This window comes from Pinus tabuliformis, chromosome J (genome assembly GCF_031772625.1).
Source record: "Pinus tabuliformis cultivar Carrire ecotype Pingquan chromosome J, CPIR1, whole genome shotgun sequence".
NCBI classification, from domain to species: Eukaryota; Viridiplantae; Streptophyta; class Pinopsida; order Pinales; family Pinaceae; genus Pinus; species Pinus tabuliformis.
The window spans coordinates 620309922-620328398 of record NC_142295.1 but is presented as its reverse complement, the minus strand read 5'-3'; the positions used below and the strand labels follow the sequence as shown (position 1 = coordinate 620328398).

Genomic DNA, 18477 nt, shown 5'->3' with positions numbered 1-18477 from the left:
TTATGTATTGATCCTCATAGCTTCCGACAGGGTATTACTGCTCCTTGATGGCATCTCGGAATGAATTCCAAGTGGGTGCGACTAAAAATAGTGAGCTTGTACTTTCATCCTTTTGCTCGCAGTAGGTTTCCCACTACTCCTTGGCATGTGGGGATGCTTTGAGAAGAGCGAAAATAATCTTTTCCAGATTGGAAAAATCATGAACGGAAAAATAACCCTCTAGCAGATTTAACCATTTATCAATGGCATCTGCGTCTATCTGACCTTTCAATAAGGGGATTTCAAAATTAATTTGTACCTTAAACGGTGTGGCATTTCCAGAGTAGCTGTTGGAAGCTGATGCGTTGCCCCTGGGTAACGGCTGAAGGATCTGGGAAAAGTTTTCCATCATCGTGTTCCTTTGTCGCTCGAGGGCTTCTTCGAGTAAGATTTTGATAGGATCTCCTGCCCCCTCACCTTTCTTTTCGTCCGCCATGGGAGGCCGTCGGGATTTGCGAGGCTGGTCTTACAAAGGTTCGACCAGTTCAAGCCCTAACTCCTTATATCCCGACCTCATTGGGGACATGCAAAGGAAAAAACATAGAAAAATTAGAGCGCTCTGATACCACTGATCTGAATTTAAACAGGAACACAACAAATTACAGAGATAACCATAAACACAGAAATGCAATGGAACTAATACTTCTTTTCATTAATATAAAATACTGAAATATGCTTACAAACGAAAATGAAAATAAACCAGCTAGGGCGATGATAACTTATCTCTGAGAAGAGATGTGGTGGCTACATGCCTCTGAATTATGTTACAATGAGGCTCGAAGGCCTATTTATTGTTGAGAAACAATGGAAAACCCTAAACATCCAAAAACCTAACCCTAGAAGATGAAACGCCAAACTGTGGGCCCTGTTTGGGTAAATTGGTACATCAACTTCCCAGGGTCGTAATTTTGGCATACGATCTCCATTTGACGCGCACAATATCTTGTTAGAAAGATCTATCCAAGAACTACAACTTTGGGAAGAGAAACATTATTCCATGGACCCATGTTGCTCCCAGTTTTCCCAAAAAATATTGTTTAGGGCCTAAAAATAGCTCCAGAAGTTCAGGGCCTGAAAAGCTGCTAAAAATAGTAAATTGTGCTACAATTAAGGAAGCTGAAAAGCTGAAAGAAATAATGGTGGGGGTCCAAGTGGACTTGGTGGGTGGCCACCAATATACACCTGGATCACATGGGGACTTGCATGAAGAAATCTATATGGAACAACCTCCCGGCTTTATACAAACAGACTCTAGCCTTGTATGTCACTTAAGAAATCCCTTTATGGTCTCAAGCAAACCCCTCAGGCTTGGTATGCCAAAATGGATAGCTTTCTTTTAGATACTAGATTTTCTGGGTGTCATTCTGACAATATTGTCTACACCAAGAAAGTGGGTAAGTATCTTATCATTCTTGTTTTTTATGTTGATGATCTTATTCTTACAGGTAGTGATACCAACCTTATAAACCATGTGAAGTCCAGCCTTAAAAAGAAGTTTGAAATGACAGACTTAGGACACTTACATTATTTTCTTGGTCTTCAAGTCTTGCAATCCAAGGAAGGTATTTCCCTTTCCCAGTCCAAGTATGCTTGTGATCTTCTACGTCACTTTCACATGGAAGACTGTAAGCCAACCCCTTCTCCCTTTTAGTCTGGAGCCAAACTTTTAGTCACTTGTACTTCCCTTGAAGTTGATGCTACCTTATACCGTCAGCTTGTAGGAAAACTTTTGTATCTGACCCATACCCATCCAGACCTTTCTTTGCTCTTGGGATTATTGCTCGATTTATGCAAAACCCACATGACAGTCATTGGAAAGCAGTTAAAAGAATAATTCGTTATGTTCGAGGTACAATTCAGTTTGGGATTCATTACAGTGCAGAAGCATCTCCTCTATTGGTTGGTTTCACTGATTTCGATTGGGCTGCTGACCCTGATGATCGGAAGTCTACTGCAGTTTATGTCTTCACTCTGGGTTCTGGACCTATTACATGGGCTTGCAAGAAATGAAGTTCCATTTCTCTTTCTTCAACAGAAGCAGTGTATCGTGGCACCCTAGAAGCTAGTAAGCATGCCCTGTGGCTTCATCAAATGCTATTAGAGTTTGGCTTTCAGCAGCAGCATATGACTACACTTTGGTGTGATAATCAAAGTGTCATTCAACTATGAAAAGTTCTAGTCCAACATCAGCGCGCAACAAACACATTGAACTACACATGCACTTCATCACAAAGCTCATTCATGACCATGTTCTTGAAGTGCAATATTGTTCAACAAATGATCAAGTTGTGGACATCTTTACAAAGGCTCTCACAGTGGTGAAGTTTACTGAACTTCGATTTATGGTTGGAGTTCAGGAAGTTGTCACTAAGGGGGAATAGGCTCTAATGCCTCCTTCCTTCTCCTATTGTGTCATATTTGTACATCCTTCAATCCAATCCCAAGTTGTTCTTAAGGGGGGATGTTAGGATATTCGTGGGATATTCTAACACATAGGAACTAGTTAAGTATAACTTGGTCTAGTGTAGAGTTAGGTAAAAGTGTGTTTCTTTACTATGTACTTTTGTAACTTACAATCCGATGACCATGATATGTTCTAGATACTAAGCGATTTGACGGTTCATTCTCTCCTCGGTATTACCGACACTTGATCTGTGGCTTAACACCCGATTGGTCCATGATATCTATTTAAAGAGCATGGAGGGTCATTTGTAGGGTGACCATTCATGAGAGAAGCTTATGTAAATTTTCTTTCTTTTATTAATAAATTGCCTGAAGTGGTCGCGTTGGCTCAGGCCGTGGACTGTTTCCCTCTTTGAAGGTTTTAACCACGTCAAGAATACTGGTGTATTGATCTGTGATCTATTTGTGAGCGGTGTCCTTTGGTGTTCTATCTTAGGAACTTACCTTGTAAATTCATACATTTCTAATACAACTTTCAAGAGCAATAGAATGGTGATATATATGAGAATTTTCCAAAGGACTATAGGAGAAGAAGGAAATAGAAGGTCATTATATTTCATGACATTTTCATAGGTCATTGGTACAATTTAATAAGAGTTTGGAAATTGATCTGAAATTAAATGCTTAAATTGCCTTTATATTTTTGTAACTTTATTAATTAAATGGATTTAATAAAGTTTAATGAAAATTTAAAAGATGGAAATAATAGACATCAAATAAGAAGACAAGAACAACGAGTTGTTAATGGAGTTCACCTCTTGAGGGCTACATTTCTAGGTTTGCTTCAAAGGTGCAACCAATCCATTATAATGATAAGAAATACATACAATTGCCTTCATACATTGAAAATAATTTTAATACTTGCAAAATCTGCCTTCAAAATTCTTCTAGAAATATATGAGCACTACTAAAAACTTTCTTTGGTTTCTTTCCGTAAATAAAAAGGCTACATGGCCTTTTGTTCTCCAAAATTACTATAGCATACACTTTATAAGCAATTCTAGTCGATTGTCATGACATGACAAACTTGTGGTACAATGATAAGGCTTTGAATTTATAATGGCAAGGTTGTGAGTTTGACTCTTGTTGTTGCCCTCTGTTTGGGATTTGATTTCCAGAAAATAAAATCTAAATAACAAAGGTTCATATGATATTACATGTTTACATATGATGGTGCAATGGTAAGGCGGATGGCTTATTTCACACGTTGGGGGTTCAGATCTTGTCAATCCCATATTATGTGGGATATTGTAAAATAAAATAAAAACTAACTATTGGCATATTTTATTATTAATTAATGAGTAATTTATTTCTCTGAATAGGGGATTAGATATTCCTTTCATCGCTACATTTAATAATAAAAAACAATCTTTCGGAAATCTCTATATTTTGTCTAGACTTATTCTCATGGAAAAACACTCTTATGACTTGTTGTTTATATTAATGTCTGTACACAATTATAACTACTTTAAATTTCTAAGAAAGATCTTTTTACACTATGGATATTCCATAAGTTAACTATTACTACTACGTTCTATACCTATTGTCAAACTTATGTTTACCATGTGTAACCTATAGTTTTGTGTCGCACCACTACTTTAGAGAAATATCAAACTATCATAAGATCTACTTTTCTCCCCCATAGTTATTAGTCCCTGCCATCTGGCATTCAACAGGGACTATAGTAATCAAACAGGGTGGAGTTAGCATTAGTTCTTGTTAGCTGCGCGGTGTTATTCGCCGTTTATCATAAGGTTTCCAAATTCCCTCTGCGACGATGTGCCGAGATAACCTAAGTTCCATTTCCACCTGACGCTTCGCCATCTTATTTGGCCTCTTCCCGAGGCGGAAGAGGCTTGATCATAGCTTAAATTGCCTTTATGCCGAGTGCATTCTCCCTAACCGTCAACGGTCTGGTTTTAATGTTAACATTAATTCCATTAATTCGTATTATCTGCAGGGGTATGCTAAGGGTTCGTAAGGTTTGGTGTTAAGCTGCAGGTGTCCGTGGATGCGGGCAGGTGTCATGAACCTGCTCTGCCTCTGTACCGGCTCGTTATGCTCTGCACCGACTCGTTACGCTCAGCAGAGTCCAGTAGTAAGGTAGGCGGGAGGGGGGCTCTCAAACAAGCAGGGTTTAACTGCTCCGCAACTAATCAGGAGGGCAGTTCAGGGAGGACGAAGGCAAGAGCTCGATATTCGGCCTCAGCACTGGAACGAGAAAGAGTCGGCTGTTTGCTGAGAGCACCAAGAGATAGGATTGGGGCCAAGGAATATGCAGCCACCAGAAGTGGAGCGGCGATCATCAGGGCACAATGTTCCGACCCAGGCTTTGTGGAGCAGGCGCCGAAAACGTCGGTTGCGGGGCTTCGAACCTGCGACCTGTTGTATCCAATCCATGACAAACTGTAAGTTCTCCTTATCTAGATAGCAGATTCTAGAAATATCTTTTGATCCCTCCTTATCCCTCTCTTCACGTCCCGTCCCTGAACACCAACTGCTCAAATCCCCATTCCCTGCACAACAGAATTATCACATTGAATTTCAAATCCAAAAACCATAATCGAATCTTTACTACTAATTAATTGAAAATATAATGGGTTTTACCTGGAATAAGTACTGTTGGCCGAGCTGCTGTCTAGTTTATTCTGCAAGCAAAGCTTATTGGACATGGAATATTGCTCAATAGTGAACTGAGTATAACCAGAGAGCTCCTTCAAAACATATTTCAGTGTTTTCCTATGAGGAATATACAAATACTCATCTACATCGAAGAAGAAAGTCCAATTCGCCATGAATTTGTACCTGTGCAAACAATTGTTCACAATAAGGAACTGATTATGGTAATACACATCATATTGTTCCTACTCTGTTACATCCTGCAATGTCACTCGACCTGCCCTGATCCATGGCTCCAACACCTTTCTAACCTGGGGATGCACTCCACCTGCATCGTGAAAAACAAAATGTGACCTAGGCCCAAATAATTTGGCATGATAAGCCATCCACTCCCTCATTCTCTGAGCACTCAGGTCACCATACAGGGAGGAACCACAGTAGAGATAATCATAGGGAGGAGCCTGGCTATAAACAGAGCCATTGTAGCTACCTTTTTCTTCCTCGAGAGCAACGATCCTCTCTGGTTTTCCAAACTTGTCGCCATGGATTGCGTGAAGAATGAGCTCTCCACCATTGTCATCGGTGCCCACGCTCTGAGAAAATGTGCAATTGACAACCACGACTGTGTAAACTCGGCCATAGCCCCAATCTGGGAGCATTTTGTAGGCCTTGCCCTTTATTAATCTTCCAGAAGACGAATTCTTGGGGATCCATTCACATTCAAATCGTGGCTTTCCATAAACATGGAGAGGCTTGGAAGCGAGCCCAACTACAGCAAACGTGGCTGGACCTCCTCTGTAAGCGCCCATTTGGATAAACAAGTATGCAGCGCTCCCATAAGGATGAAACACCCTCTTGTTCGGATCTTCTTTCACATGAATTAACTCAGTGATTCTGCTGGTGCTGTTCATGACAATACCAGTATTATGCATTTTACTTTCCATGATCATATCCTTCAACTCTGTTTTTCTGATTTCGACACTGTATGCACAAGGGTTCGAATCTCCCTGGAGAAATGCTTGTGCCAGAGATTTACAGGAGGAGAAATATTGTCTTCCAAATAGAAAATAGTGGCCTACTATAAGCAAAAAACCCATAATTATAATCGTCTTCATGAAAAATTTAGCTCCCTTGCAGCTTGAAATAAATCCAGGGCCTGGATATTCCTTCTCTGTCTCTTTCTGTTTCTCCATTGCCATCGCAAAATCGAACACAGGGCACCCCTAAAATCTAGAATTCTCTGTCACATCTAAGCCCAGAAGAAGACGATTAAATTAAACAGGGCAAGGCCTTTTTGAGCGGGAGCCGGCAGTCTGAGATACCAATTATCTCTGGAAAATGAAGGCAGAAAGACGCGCAGGAAAGTTCTCTAGCTTTTCTGTACCGTCAGGATCAACACACAGGCTGAAACATCCCATGTATTCCTATATGGCATATACTGGATGGTTCTTTGATTTCTTATCTTTACTTACAACGTATTCCAGCTTCGTCGCTCGATCATGGCGATCTTAGGGTGCAGGTAACGTGACACTTGGTATCCATGCGGTAGCATGAAGTCCAGCGGTCCAGCTGTGGTGACTTTTATATATTTATATATTCTAATTGTCATATTATTTTATTTAATAATTTTTTATATAACTTTTAATTATTCGTTTTTTCTTTTTATTACTAGCCTGTTTATTACTACGTCCAGTCTCTTTTCTAATCTAATTGAAATTCATAGGCTTCATTCAGGCCTACTGACTTCTTGCATGGCTAGTTTTTCAGGGTTATCTGGTTGGAAATGGAATTACAGATGAAGCATTTGACAGCACACAGGTGCCTTGCCCTGCTGTGGTAAATTGCAATACTTAAATTCTTAATGCGTTTCGACGATTTCTTTCGTATTTATGGTTGAACTGGCTATAATTTGTATTGAATCGTGAATCTTTGACATCATCTGATCCAGGACTCCTGTGCTAAAAGTTTGACTTTGGCGGCAATTGTATGAAGACTGCCTTTTGACAGCAGAATGGTGCGAACTCCGGCCTCCTTTCCCGTTTCTCTAGATGCCAATTCAAGTTTTACCGTTTTTTTGTTTTGTGGAGCTCAAACCATTGCTGGCTCCTAATGCCTTTTTTGTTTACAGAGTTGAAATGCAAACCGACAAGAAAACGGGCTTAGGCTCGTTGGCAGGGGAAAGTTTGGAGTGCTCCTCTGCGTTGGCAGGGGAAAGTTTGGAGTGCTCCTCTGCGTTGCGAGTTTCTGCATCGGTATGTTCTTTACTAACAGAATGTGGAGCAATCCTGAGACGTACGATGACGTTGATCCCACGCACAAACAGGAATTGCAAGTTCTTTCTCAAGATTGTGAAGACAAGCATGCAAGTATTAAAGCAGGAATATCTGTAAGTATTTAAGCAGGAATATTTGTAGGTTAAGATGTTGAAAGTGTTAAGAATTTAAGGTATACTTCATACGACTTATTATAATAAGTTATATTGTGTGCATTTCATTAGAAAGTCAAAAATGGCGAAAGCAGAGATATAATGGGGGAAGTTGCCAAGTCACATCAAGCCATTCAGTAAGTAGTAGCAATTACTTTTTTCGACCTGTTTATATTTTTGTCATATCACCTTCAATCTGAACAAAGTCCTTGCAGTTAGAAACTTGACTTTCTCTTGTGTTCCACCTGTGCTTCTAAAATTCTGTATATTCTTATGTAAAATGGCTTTGCTGGCCCTCTTCCATGTTAGGATCCACAGTTCTTCCAATGGCTGTCATCGCAAGTGCCGTGTTCGCTCCCTATCTTATCTATGCCATTGAGTGAGCAGTTTTAAAGACCTTGTTCTACCTGTTTATGTGACTATTCTAGCACCCTTAATTTGAACGAAGTCATTCATGGATGCCTATGATGATTGTGTTGTTTCGAGGTAACAGGCAGCGGCTTTCATTGTTCTCTTTCGATTTATGGCTTAACTTATGTCGGCTGTCATTCATGATCACTACCCTGAATATTGCCTATTTCAGCTACATTGCCTAGTATTTTGCTAATTCATCATACATATTTAGCAGTTCATAGGGTAGTCAGTTGTAGTTATCAAATGCCCTTGACACTGAGGTGGCTTTATCTTTCTATGGTTTAGGCATCGATGGCACAAGATTTCTTGTTATTGTATAAAATTTGGATTTGGTCTTTGTTTCTGTGCACTTTTTTGACAACAAAATTGAAACCCTTCATTTGAGCTTGCAAATTCTTGTCTCCAGATCGTTAGACAAAACAATTTCTTCTCTTGAAATGGAATTAGCAGTTGCTCGGACTGAAGCCTGATGGACAAGGCCCTGAGGTACGCCAGAAGGCATTTGTTGTGATTGGAATCAATACAACTTTTAGCAGTAGAAAGCGGCGGGACTCTGTTCGAGAAACCTGGATGCCACAAGGTCCATATCAGTTATTGCTAATAAATTTTTAGGTTTTGAAATCTGGTTAATAAACAATAAATGCTTTTAATTGCAAAAATAGTTCTCATGAGCGTGTATGAACCTAGGGCAGGGATATTCTGCCATCTGTAGCTTTTCTAGATATCCGTTGATTTTGATATTGGACACAGTGTTACACCTGGTGGTATTTTGGATCGTGCCATTGATTCAGAAGACGCACAGCACGAAGAGCTTTAGGGCTAGACACAGTTGCAGTGACAAGGAACAGAAAGAAGTTTGGGTCTCTCTGATTTGGATCACAGTTACAGTGACTAGTAAAGAAATATTCGTGTTCACGTTTTTCCTGGTGTGAATCTTTAAATTTTAAGCCAGTATTTATGTTCGTTTCTTTTACCTGGCGTAATTTTCTGAGAGAGACTCTGATCTTAATGTCGGTGCATTGTGCAATTCAGTTAAAGATTTCATAGGAATGATCGAAACGCCAAATTCGAGCCTACTATTTGCATGCAGTAATGCCATGGTCCAGGTTTATTTTAACCGGCTCTCCGAGGCCCTCTTATAATAACAGAAAATACTTAGTGTGACCTTTTCATAGCCAAGGTCAAATAGATATTATAGTTGATGGAGATTTAAAAAGGGGAATCTATACTTTCGTAGTGGGATTTCTTGATTTTGATGAATTTAAATAATTACAAGAATCTCATGCTTCAATTTTTTGCAGCAATTCAGTCAATCCAATCCCGCTCTTATGCATTTGACAATTTATATCCATTGCTTCGACCAGAAAACATAAGTCAATATCAACCCGGTGCATTTTGGTTGAATGTACAGGTATATATTTCTAATGCCCACATCTAATGTTCCATTTCGCAGTTGTGGACTTTTAGTGATTCTTTTTCTACAAAGTACCAAGATTCTTTTGTGTGTGTAGTTTTGAATGATTTCTCTTATGCTCTGTTTTGTTTCTTTTCATCATCTTTGATACTTAAATTTTTCTTGATATGTGGCAGTACTCCATGTTTTATGAAAAACATAACTTAAGCATGTCATCATCTGTGATATCTCTATCAAAATCAATGACTTTGAACTACATTTCTTCCACCGAGGTTGGGTTTTTGCAAGCCATTGCACCACAATTTAGAAAAACCAAGACAAAGCTAATATTGATGTTTCTTATACGTATCATTTGCGTAACCCCCCCTCAGAGCCCTTTGAAAAGCCTTCGAGCCCTTATTCAAAGCCTTCTGAGACCTATTCATAGGCTTTCGATCCTGAGACCTAATGCATGTATTATTTACGTATCTAAGATCAATGTCTTGTTGGCAATATGGACCACTTTTCTCCATTGTTAAGGTCTAAACCCATCTATTTCATCATGCTTGCCTATAATGTCATCATGGCGATCCTACTGACCTGATGGGTCCTTGGCAAAGTTACAATACTCATTTTTGAAAAAGAACTTGGTGAGTTTAGAGAGTGATGGGTCCGATTGAATTCTCAAAGATTTGGGCAAAAATGCCATTGCACTTGCGGGTCAAACTTGCTGACGCGTGTAAAAATTTGCGACTACTCACATGTCATAGTTTGACATAGCAGTACTTGCGAGTTAACTTGTTGCTCCCAAGTTCAACTTACTGAAGCTAGTTTTAAATTTTTAATTGCCAATGAGTAGTGGCAAGTCAAACTTGTTGGGTATTCAAACTCACTGACTGGTAGGAGTTTCACGTGTGAATGAATCAGTTCAGGTTGCTTTCTGTGTTGAGCTGAATTTGACACAGTTGCTTGACAAACTTTTGTAAGAAGGGTCATTAGATCGATGCCTCTTCTCATGACACACTTCTTTTCCCAATTGTAAGGCCCATCTCCATCTTCAGGTGCTCTTGCAATGTGTAGTTGCAGCTTTCTCAATCCTGTTAAGGGCATGCCATACTCATACCTTCAACTTGCATGATCAAAACCTGATCTGAAGGTGCTCTCTGTATTGCTACAAGATCTGCTCTATTTGTTTGGCTTTAATGTTTAATCTCAGCATTTCCAGTCACATCCAGGGTCCGGTTTCCTTCCCTTCAACTTGGCATTGGATTTCAATGCCCTCTCCTTCAGAAATCTTCGTTTAACACTTTATCATAGAATTTTTGTAAGCTCTGTTGTACAGGGATTGTTGTAATCCTTTGAAATTGAAATCAAAACTTTATTAATCTCCTCACATGAACAAAAACAGTCAATTGGACGAAGAGACAAATTAGGATGCAAGTACAACAATATGGGAGTTCTTGATTCATTGTTCATGATAAGGAGAAATAGCTGCACCATTCTATCTGTACTGAATGAGGATTTTCTCCATGTTGCTGTTGTGATGATGAATATCAGAGGCAACAACATACTTGCATTTTTCGCTTGAGAATGATCCTTCAACAAGTTAGATTGTGGAAGAGTTTCCATGGCCTTACATGCATGGGGGTTGACACAAAGCACATGCCTGTAGGCAGATTGGATCCATGGTTCCAATTGTAAGGCCCATCTCCATCTTCAGGTGCTCTTGCAATGTGTAGTTGCAGCTTTCCCAATCCTGTTAAGGGCATGCCATACTCATACTTTCAACTTGCATGATCAAAACCTGATCTGAAGGTGCTCTCTATATTGCTACAAGATCTGCTCTATTTGTTTGGCTTTAATGTTTAATCTCAGCATTTCCAGTCACATCCAGGGTCCGGTTTCCTTCCCTTCAACTTGTCATTGGAGTTCAATGCCCTCTCCTTCAGAAATATTCTTTTAACACTTTATCATAGAATTTTTGTAAGCTCTGTTGTACAGGGATTGTTGTAATCCTTTGAAATTGAAATCAAAACTTTATTAATCTCCTCACATGAACAAAAACAGTCAATTGGACGAAGAGACAAATTAGGATGCAAGTACAACAATATGGGAGTTCTTGATTCATTGTTCATGATAAGGAGAAATAGCTGCACCATTCTATCTGTACTGAATGAGGATTTTCTCCATGTTGCTGTTGTGATGATGAATATCAGAGGCAACAACATACTTGCATTTTTCGCTTGAGAATGATCCTTCAACAAGTTAGATTGTGGAAGAGTTTCCATGGCCTTACATGCATGGGGGTTGACACAAAGCACATGCCTGTAGGCAGATTGGATCCATGGTGGGAAGCTTGAGAAGGCACACCTCCCACCATATTGAACCACTACCCCAGTGGTTATATAATTAAATTTTCATTTAATTCTCAATATAAACTGATTTTAAGTCACCCTATAAAATCGTTTAGGCTGTTGAACTGTAAACATTAACATTATCCTTTATCCATATTGTGAATCTCTATTACATGTGTTGCACTGCCAATGAGTAGTGGCAAGTCAAACTTGTTGGGTATTCAAACTCACTGACTGGTAGGAGTTTCACGTGTGAATGAATCAGTTCAGGTTGCTTTCTGTGTTGAGTTGAATTTGACACAGTGGCTTGACAAACTTTTGTAAGAAGGGTCATTAGATCGATGCCTCTTCTCATGAGACACTTCTTTTCCCAATTGTAAGGCCCATCTCCATCTTCAGGTGCTCTTGCAATGTGTAGTTGCAGCTTTCCCAATCCTGTTAAGGGCATGCCATACTCATACTTCAACATGCATGATCAAAACCTGATCTGAAGGTGCTCTCTGTATTGCTACAAGATCTGCTCTATTCTTAAAACTATAAACTAACTGGATTTCTGTGGATTAATGACAATACAGCTTGCTATGAGGAAAACATAAGTCAATATCAACCCGGTGCATTTTGGTTGAATGTACAGGTATATATTTCTAATGCCCACATCTAATGTTCCATTTCGCAGTTGTGGACTTTTAGTGATTCTTTTTCTATAAAGTACCAAGATTCTTTTGTGGGTGTAGTTTTGAATGATTTCTCTTATGCTCTGTTTTGTTTCTTTTCATCATCTTTGATACTTAAATTTTTCTTGATATGTGGCAGTACTCCATGTTTTATGAAAAACATAACTTAAGCATGTCATCATCTGTGATATCTCTATCAAAATCAATGACTTTGAACTACATTTCTTCCACCGAGGTTGGGTTTTTGCAAGCCATTGCACCACAATTTAGAAAAACCAAGACCCCTCGCAGCTGCCCTACTGTCTTCTATAACAGCAGCATATTTAATCTACCGCAACAGGCTCAAAGGGGCTATCTTCAAGAAATTTGGCTGGTTAAGATGCTCTTCTTGTGGGCACACTGGCCACAGCCACCTAATTTCGCATTTACTACTGCCGCCACATCCATCATTCCATATGCCATTTGCTCCCCATGTCAGATCGATCACCTAATTGCACCGATCGCTCACTTAACGTAAGGTTTTCGTTTTATGCCCATCATTAAATACTGGCCTGCTCCAATCTGATCTTCAAGATTTCTGCACCTAGATATTGACATAGATCTCCTGTCTAGCCAATTGTTTATTAGAATAGCTTGGACCCAATCTACCACCAAGATTGCCCGATGTCAGATACATCACCTAATTTCGCATTTACTTCTGCCGCCACATACATCATTCCATATGCCATTTGCTCCCCATGTCATATCGACCACTTAATTGCACCGATTGCTCACTTAACGTAAGCTTTTCGTTTTATGCCGACCATTAAATACTGCCCTACTCCATCCGAGCTTCAAGTATTTTAGCTCCATTCACACTTAAAACCAGCTTACAAACACGTTGAACTTTTTTATAAATTGGCCTCTTCTGCACCTGGATATTCACATACATCTCCCCGCTTCACATAACATGGAATCCATTAGCATAAGCCAACTTACTCAACTTGTGGCATTGTTTCTCTTAGCACTTGTTCTCATGACTCTTTTGATTATTGACATCGTAAAAGTCGAAAGACAAAGAAAAAAGAAACCAAAAAAACAATAACATCTCTTTTGCATTATCTTACGCATTGTCTTATTTCCCCGCTTCCTTCTCTGTTACAGGTGTACGACGGATGCTTCAAATATGCATTTAGGTCCGCCATGGTGGTGCAACTCGCATTTTTTATGCTTCTATCGTCTCTGCTCGGATGTCGAACTAATGTCCTAATTGTTAGCATTCGTGCTTGTCTTGTCTTCTTCACATGTTACAGTCTGTCATAAGAAATGCTTATTTTCAAGGTCAAATGTAAGCTTCATGGCGGTTTTCATGTTACTCGTGTCTTGAATTGATGATGATTCTCTGCAAGTTAGTTATTCAATAATGTTCAGATCTTTGGTATATAGTGCTCATGTGACTATTTCTATTGCAGTTGTGTGATTTTGGGCTAGCAACATAAACTGGTGTATCTTGAATTGATGATGATTCTCTGCAAGTTAGTTATTCAATAATGTTCAGATCTTTGGTATATAGTGCTCATGTGACTATTTCTATTGCAGTTGTGTGATTTTGGGCTAGCAACATAAACTGGTGCATTGTTTTGAAATAACTGGTGCATATTATATTATTCGACAGCCCTCGATTTATGTATTACTGAAACTTGCTCATGTGACTATTTCTATTGCAATTGTGTGATTTATGTATTACTGAAACTGGTGCAGTTGTTGTCTGAGTTTCAGAAGAAGTGATGCCCAATGTACGTTATGTTTGTCGTTCCTAGATACAGGAGGAGGAGCTGTTGTAGGTCCGTTTCTATTGCTCACTGCAGGAGATTCTATAGAAATTCACTCGACCCAACTAATTCCTCTGCCTTCCGTAACTGCTACTGCTGGATCTCGGTAAACTAGATGATCTGCATGATGGGGGATATTTGCAACTACAATTGAAGCATATATATATGGCCTTGAATGTTGCTCCTGATGCCCTGTAACCGGAGAATCTGAAATTGGATCTACCTCTGATGCCCTTTATTTCTATGCAATTGGTGTTGATGATGCCCCTGCTTTTGTCTCTATGGCCTCTGTTCCTAGTGCTGCTTGCTTGAATGCTAACTAGAATCCTTCGGAGTAAACAAGCTAAACTGCTGCTACTTAAATGGTTACTGATGCTATCTATTTTCATAAGCGCTTTGTCGCTGATTCATCGACTGGTATTCGAACTGGCTTAGACCTTAAATGTTAACTTCATGCAGGGACTCACTGCCTCGCAGCTTCCCTTGTTTTAATAAGTCATTATAGCCTTTTTACCAATTCTATATATATATAGAACATGGTTTAACCCTTTCTCAATCTAAGTCTCATTAGTATAAATATGTTATTCCTTACTTAGGGTGTATATAGCAGTGTTCCTCTTCACACTATATTTTATATGTCTTGAGTTCCTATGCTAACATGGTGAATGTAGTATTGATGTTGCAACGATGATTCAAATTGGCCTTGTCAAACTTTATATCATTATATGATGTCGTTACACCTTATGAATTATTTGATAGTTACCTCAAATTGTTTGTTTATTACATATGCCATAGCACAAGACTGCGTGTGGAATGACTCATGTTATGTGGATTTCATTTATTGGTTCAACCTACGTTAGCCCACATGGCTTCACATGCATTCGTTTGTTAATTTTTCCTTCCTAGCGTTTTAACCCTACATGAAATACATATGCTTACTTATTTCTTATCATATGCTTATCTTTTATTCCCTTCTTTTTAAATCAGGCTTAGGGCTTTACAAAGTTAAAACCCTAATGGGTTATGGCTTGATTGGGCATTAGTAATAGTTGATTTCTGATTCTAAGTTTCAATCGTAAATATAAAACTTATATTTAATTTGTTTTTTTACATAGGGTTTATATTTTCCAACCAAGTTTTATTAATGTAATAGCCTTTTTATTGTAACTTGTTTTAATCACAAATTGTAATTTGTTTGCAGAGATATGACATGGTATCTCGATTATAAGCTTTCCTTCAAGTAACTTGGACTTTAAACATTTTCTTATTTATTCATTTAACACTTATTTTCCTATTTTATCACTAGACCTTGGTTAAATTTTTGTTTCCTTCAACATTCACAAGTATAATGAAGTCCCAACGAATTTTGAAAGTTTTTCCTTTGTAAATATGGTATGGATATTTCCCATGCTTAATGAATTTTTTAGCTTCTTCTCTTTAGGTTAGGTGACCCTAAACTCCTAGTTGCTACTTTGATTATGCTTGACCCTTCGTTAAAGACAAGACACCAGGGTTCCAGTTCTTTGAATTTTAGTTATTTGTACACTTTCTCTTAACACTTTGTGAGAGGAAGTTTATATTTTTAAAGGCTTTTATGCCTAGCATGTAATTGGAGGTTAACCGTGACTGATAACCTGTGGTCAGGTGAATTTAATTGTTAAACACCATGGCCCAATTCGTCTAATATTGTAATTTCAATTATATATTTTATAAAAATATAATGGATGTTATTCTTCTATATTGTAGTTTGTATAAAGTTGTTCCCATAATTTTGTGCTTTTTGTCTTAATTTATTATTCTAATAAAAAATCTTGTGTTTATTTGAAAAATATTCCTTGTATACTCATTAACATTTTGGGATAATAGTTATATGATTAACCATACCCACTATAGCAAATTCCTTACCCTCTTAATTATGTTTAAAGGTTATATACCTTTCTTCTTTGTTTTACTTGTTAGTCTCACTCTCATATGTTGGAAACAACTCTAAGTCCAAAATAATTAAATTAATTAAAATCATGAAAGTTATGATTTATTCCTATATTTCTAGATTGAGTTTGTTCCTCATAGTTAGGAGTCAGTTTAGGCCTAGTTGGTTAAGAGATTTTCTCGAACTAATTAGGCTCCTAGATTAGTGTATGGTTGAGATATTTGTTCAACCAAAGTGTCCAAATAGAGACAGTATCTTGAGACAAATTTCTTCATGTATTTATATTTGTATTATTTTCGTGATTTTGTACAATAACATTATGAGAGCAATACATTGAGGTTGAGGCCTTTTCAGCCAATATTTTGTCTCTGATATATTTATGTGTGTTTATTTAATATCCTTCCTGTGGTAGCAAAAACCACTCTTCTGAAAACACAAGACCACCTAGATTCTACTAAATGTACACATTTTCAGAACCATGATGCAGGAGCTCCTGCATCAGGTTGTGAGCTATCTAATGTAGTTGAAACTGAACCGCAAGCTACTCAGTATGGACGTTGCAGAATGAGATCCACGAGACTGCTATTGTTGTTTAAATACACTACTAGAAAGGACTTGAATCCATGACACAACTACCAACGATGGAGAAATGAACCACTGTCTATCAATTACGCTACCTGAGAAGAGCAGTAAATTGGCAGCGCTGATTGATGAGGGAGAAGAAATGAATTTTTCGTGCAATAAGCCCATACATATTTCCCATGGGCCTTCATGAAAGTTCCCTCACTACCTTCACCTTCGAGCACATACTCATGTAAATAGTGCCATGGGGCCATTAATTTCTTGTGGGTTTGCATCAGAAGGAAAGGCACCATACTGCGAGGTTTATTCTCATTCTGATCACTGAGAAAGTAACATTTGGCAGTGTCTGTGAGTACATAATGAAAATCAGAGACACACAACTATTTGGTGAAGTGAAAGACAAGAATCAGTATCCATCCAAAGGATTCTGTGTGCAATGGAGTCTGTTGTGCGCAGCGGTGTTCACTGTGTTTATAGAAAAGGATGTTGCGTGGTTGTTTGACATTTGTCAATTTTCTACTCTCTCGAGCACTGATAATTATTTGGGTTTTGGATTCTGTGGAATGTTGATTGTTATGGAAATTTTTAATTGGTCATTTGATTGTGATATTGTGATTGTTAACTGCTGTCAACGTGGAAAATCTTATCGTGGAGTGAAATTATAATGAAAACAAAGCGTTGAAGAGACTCATGGAGCGTTTGGATGAAGAAGCAGTGTGAAGAGCCTACGAGGAATCCATTGAGTGTGGATCAGATCAATGTGAAATATCCATGAATGATTGGCAACCTGAACTATTGTCATTTGAATCTATTTGCCACGATATTTTATACGCTTGCTCAACGTACTGCATCAGCGTAATTCCTGCCTGAACATGAACAATAACTTTGCTACTTCTGCTGTCATAAATTTTGTTGATACTGGATTTTTTCTAAGTAGGCATCTCGTCCTAACTCTGCTTCATCACAAGCCATCTCTTCTTTTTTTACAAAGTCATAAAATTGGACCATGAGCTCTTGATCATTTTCATAAACAGTGTTAACCTTTCCCAAGCAAGCAATGCCAATGTGTGAATCAATGCCCATCTTCAAGAGAAGCTCCTCTTGTATCTCGGTGGTGACAACAACAACTTCTTGCTTGTCCCTGACAACATCCTCAATCAACTTTTTGACCATTTCGTGCTTAAAGAGGAGAAAGCGATGAAAACGTTGCTGCCTGGAGAACATTCCTGAGTTCTGCAAACTTGTGGAGCCCATGCTGGTGTCTTCGAGGCTGAATTCGAGGTCTACGATCGATTGCAAAGCTAACAACGTGTGGAGCAAACGACGTTAAAAAAAAAGGAGCCAACGTTAGAACCTGCATAGAAAATTGTGTGTAGACAGAGAGTATGTTAGTTTCTCCGACAAAATCACTTTATAAGGTGTGTGTTATTTAAAAAAAAAAAAGAAACCGTGCACAAAATTTTAATTTTTGAAATCATTTCACTTTTATAAAGTTGCTTCATAAACGTTATTTCACTTTTTAAAGTTACATCGTAAAGTGATTTTTTAAATAAAGTGATATTAAGCGTTTGGAGGAATAAGGAAAAAGAGGGACTTACAATTTGTATTAATGGTTTTAAAATGAATTAAAAAATTTAATGTGATTTTTTTTTAATGTTGAGAGTATGGAAGTGATTGTGTGAAGTGATAAGAGAATTTTTTTTTTGTAATTTTGGAGCGATAAGTGTTTTCTAAATTTGGAGAGATAAGTGAATATTTTTATTTGTAGAAGGT

General features: G+C 38.3%; 2 protein-coding genes and 2 long non-coding RNA genes across 5 annotated transcripts; 3 read left to right on the top strand and 1 right to left on the bottom strand.

The window, feature by feature from the left end:
• The first annotated feature begins 4445 nt into the window (after positions 1–4445).
• LOC149228481 (uncharacterized) lies at positions 4446–7135 on the top strand. Of its 2 annotated transcripts, none has more exons than XM_089375690.1 (3): positions 4446–4910; positions 6889–6939; positions 7070–7135. In XM_089375690.1, exons 1-3 carry the CDS (start codon positions 4561–4563, stop codon positions 7089–7091), a joined length of 423 nt encoding a protein of 140 aa, XP_089231816.1. In that variant the 5' UTR covers positions 4446–4560; the 3' UTR covers positions 7092–7135. The 2 variants fall into 2 exon arrangements, with proteins under 2 accessions (XP_089231816.1, XP_089231815.1); XM_089375689.1 differs by having other exon boundaries at positions 6889–6957.
• A 1637-nt stretch (positions 7136–8772) lies between these two features.
• On the top strand, positions 8773–9589 carry LOC149228480 (uncharacterized). The gene is made up of 2 exons (XR_016247210.1): positions 8773–9371; positions 9551–9589. It is a non-coding gene; the product is annotated as an uncharacterized LOC149228480 (long non-coding RNA).
• A 2667-nt stretch (positions 9590–12256) lies between these two features.
• Positions 12257–12975, top strand: LOC149228479 (uncharacterized). The gene is made up of 2 exons (XR_016247209.1): positions 12257–12341; positions 12521–12975. It is a non-coding gene; the product is annotated as an uncharacterized LOC149228479 (long non-coding RNA).
• Positions 12976–17604: 4629 nt separating this feature from the next.
• LOC149228478 (uncharacterized) lies at positions 17605–17958 on the bottom strand. Its single transcript, XM_089380791.1, has one exon. It carries the CDS (start codon positions 17956–17958, stop codon positions 17605–17607), a length of 354 nt encoding a protein of 117 aa, XP_089236917.1.
• Positions 17959–18477: the final 519 nt, after the last annotated feature.